General features: G+C 47.6%; 1 protein-coding gene across 1 annotated transcript; it reads right to left on the bottom strand.

The window, feature by feature from the left end:
* On the bottom strand, positions 1 to 378 carry EI90DRAFT_3016409 (uncharacterized protein; the record flags this gene model as incomplete). Its single annotated transcript, XM_039056984.1, has 1 exon — positions 1 to 378. One exon carries the CDS (start codon positions 376 to 378, stop codon positions 1 to 3), a length of 378 nt encoding a protein of 125 aa, XP_038916112.1.
* Positions 379 to 3,329: the final 2,951 nt, after the last annotated feature.

Raw genomic sequence — 3,329 nt, 5'->3', positions numbered from 1 at the left:
CTACCATTGCACGATGCCTAGCATGGCAGCATCGCCAGCTCTGACACCCCAGCCAGAGTGCATCAAGCTCAAGCCAAAAGAGCTAAGGCCTCCTGGCCTTAGCATCAGTTTGTCATCCAACGTTGATCCCAAGCCCATGCGCATGCCTATCATGGCAACTCCAACCTGAGCTGTTGTATTTGATATGAGAGTGGAGTTCAAGTTCAAAGAGCTAAGGCCTCCCGGCCCTAGCTTCAGTTTCCCCACTTCTGATGATGATTCCGAGCCCATGCATGAGTCACATGACACTGCAGCCAGAGACAAGCCAAGCCCAGTACACAACAGTGCCAAGTACGAGCTAGAAGAGCTAAGGCCTCCCAGCCTTAGCAACGAATCCATTGGTTTTCGAGTGCAAAGTTGATCACACATTGGATCTGCGAAGTTCTATGCCGATGTTAGTGAAGTTAGTAACTGTACACATGTGGGTTAGTTATGGGAGTGGAAATGGGGCGTACTACTGTGCCCAATCCTTCCATTTGCCCGGTGGTTCTCCAGTGGCACGCATGGTAGTGCGAGTTTTGGGTGTAATTTGGCGCTGGAGCCAGATGATGAGTGGTGATGTGATGAGGGTTGAGGGCTGAGTTGGATGATTGAGTGAGTGCCAAAGGAGGGAGGAGTTGTTGAGTGTGCGGGCGCTTGTTCTGGGCGAGTTACCGGAATCATGCCTTTGCACTGCATGTGACTTCCGCGGTTCCAACTTCATATCTCAGCTTCCACTGGGCTGATTTGGGCGAAATTGGTATCATTGGAAAGCTGTGAATTAGGAGGTTTTTATTGTGATGATGGGAGAGACTGTATGGAGCAGGACAGAGCAGGATGGAGTTGAGTGTGCACATTGAGATTGTGTGGGAAGGTTTAGAGGTCACATGGCATTTAACACCATGCGGAGTTGGGACTTTCTTTTGTTTTCACTTTGTTTTCTTTTATGGTTGACTTTCTTTTGCTCTTTGTTGTTTCTTTTTGGAGATTGCAAGGGACTGCAATCAAGAGCTAGGCCTGTATGTTGCAGGGATAAACCCTTGCACTATGTCAGGGCACGCCTGCCTGACCCGGCCCCACCTAACCCGGTGCCCCACCATCCACTCCTCCCGACCTCCCCCTCTTCCCCTTTTCTCCCTTCCCTTCCTTCCTCTCCTTCTTTTCTATTCTCTCTCCTCTTTATTCCTTTCTCATCACACGGACGACTTCCTTTGTATCAATGTACCATTGACCCAGCTGCAGCGTAATGCGCCCGAACCCGGACACACCGGACGACCCCCCGCACACCGGACGCTCCTAGGACCTCTTACGGAGGTACCCAGACGGAGGTGGCTGTGTGCTCGGATGACGTGGCGCTTCCCACGTGGCCTTCAACCACATGTATATAAACACAGCCTAAGTGGGAACTGAGAAGCAACCTTCTTCTCACATTTCCCACTTTAGGCAAGTAGCTTACACTTCCCTTGATAATGACAATAACACATTTCCCACTTTAGTCTTAGTGGCCAGGGACCCTTGTCTGCTTCAGGCCCGCTGCTACGCGCGCCCGCGTCATACCTACCGGACCCTCAGCCTCGGGCAATACACCCGGGCGCTCTCGACCCCGGGTCGGTCCCTGACACACTACAAAACGATGCTCTTTCATTCTTTCATGTACATACATTGGTGAGTGTAGTTGAGGTAGTCCCGTGACTGCACAGCCACAACTATACAGCACCATACTACAAGGACCTTTGGTGAGATTAAGAGAGGCAGGCAGGAGATTACTGTCCCCCCTGTGAGCCTGTGTGACATTGGGATAAATTCCCTGTTACAGCGATCCCTCCATACATTAAAGAAGCCTCCTGATGACTGTCCAAGAAGGACCAGGAGTGAGTACAGATTTAGTGAGATTTTATTGATTGATTGTCTAGCATGCAGACCACAGTGCAGTATCGGCACTGTTGCCACCAACCATCCTTTCCCCCTTTTCAACCCAACTCAGACACTACCCCCAGGTCCCTACTCTCTTGCCTGGGCAGCCTTCTTGCCCAGTTACAACGTTGTAATGGGGATTTGCTGGTGTACCCTAAACAAGCCAAATCCTGCAATTCTACTACCCTCAGCAAGCACCTCACATCTGGCACATGTAGCCTATATCTTCCTTATGCACATTTCCTATTTTTCCTAATTTTTCTGATTCCACTTCCAGTGTCTAGAGCCCGATGTTTCCTGTTTCTTATTGTCATGTGATATTCTTTCCTTATTTGTCTTTTCAGACTCTTCCATGACTGGCTGTATAGTTTGTTAGAGTTATCAGCGCCACACTCTAGAGGACCAAATATACCCATACACCCTTTGCCTGACCAGCCTTAGTGAGATCTTTATCCCCCCTCCAGACCTGAATCATGAGTCTAGTTGGATAGACCTGTTACAACATGGGATGGAACTCTGTGCTTGGAGAACATGTGGAGAAGGAACAGTTTAGCCAGTTCTGGAGAGGTGATGGTATCATGGGTAGGGATGAAGATGCACAGAACAGTCTAGAAAGTTCCTTTATAGCTGAGTCATTTCTAAAGATAAGCATTTGTAATTAAGTGTAAAGCATAGCTTTAGCACTGCAAGGCCCCACTGAGATTGGCCCGAAAGACAAAGAACTGAATTACTTATTGCTGAGTCATGTCCTAAGTCCATTATTAAGCTTACAGAGCCCAAGCCCCTATATCACTCTAGAACTATCTATAATACAAATGTAGCACATGTAACTAGTGTGAGGCGTGGGAGTAGAGAGGTCTCTGACAAGCATAAAAGGCTGCTGCTCAGGTAGAAATATAAGCTCACCAGTGGTTGGTTTGTTTGCTCCAAAAGATAAAAGCAAATATTAGTTGTTAGTTCATATAAAACTAACATGTTGTAATGGGTCTATCCAACTAGACTCAAGACAGGAAGGAGGGGGGATAGGAATCTCACTGAGGTCAGGCAAGAGGGCAGTACATATATTGTATATTGGTCCAGTCAAGTGTGGTGCTGATAACTCTCTAGCAAACTATACAGCAGGTCACAGTATCATGGAAGAGTCTGAAAATGACAAATAAGGAAAGAACAACAAGAAGGGGGAACATCAGGCTCTAGTGACTGGAAATGGAATCAGAAAAATAAGAAATATGTGGGAGGGAACATTGGCTAAGGGTGGTAGAATCGCGGGATTTGGCTTGTTTATGGTACACCAGCAAATCCCCATTACAACGTCACTCTAAGTGTGAGTTAGGGTCAGTTAGACACAGCTGAACAAAAGTGTCATAGTGAGAATTAGTGAGAATTTGGTGGAGGGA

The sequence above is a fragment of the Cantharellus anzutake genome (assembly GCF_015039405.1).
Source record: "Cantharellus anzutake strain C23 chromosome Unknown EI90scaffold_23, whole genome shotgun sequence".
In the NCBI taxonomy this organism is placed as follows: Eukaryota; Fungi; Basidiomycota; class Agaricomycetes; order Cantharellales; family Hydnaceae; genus Cantharellus; species Cantharellus anzutake.
This window is presented reverse-complemented; position numbering and strand designations above follow the sequence as displayed.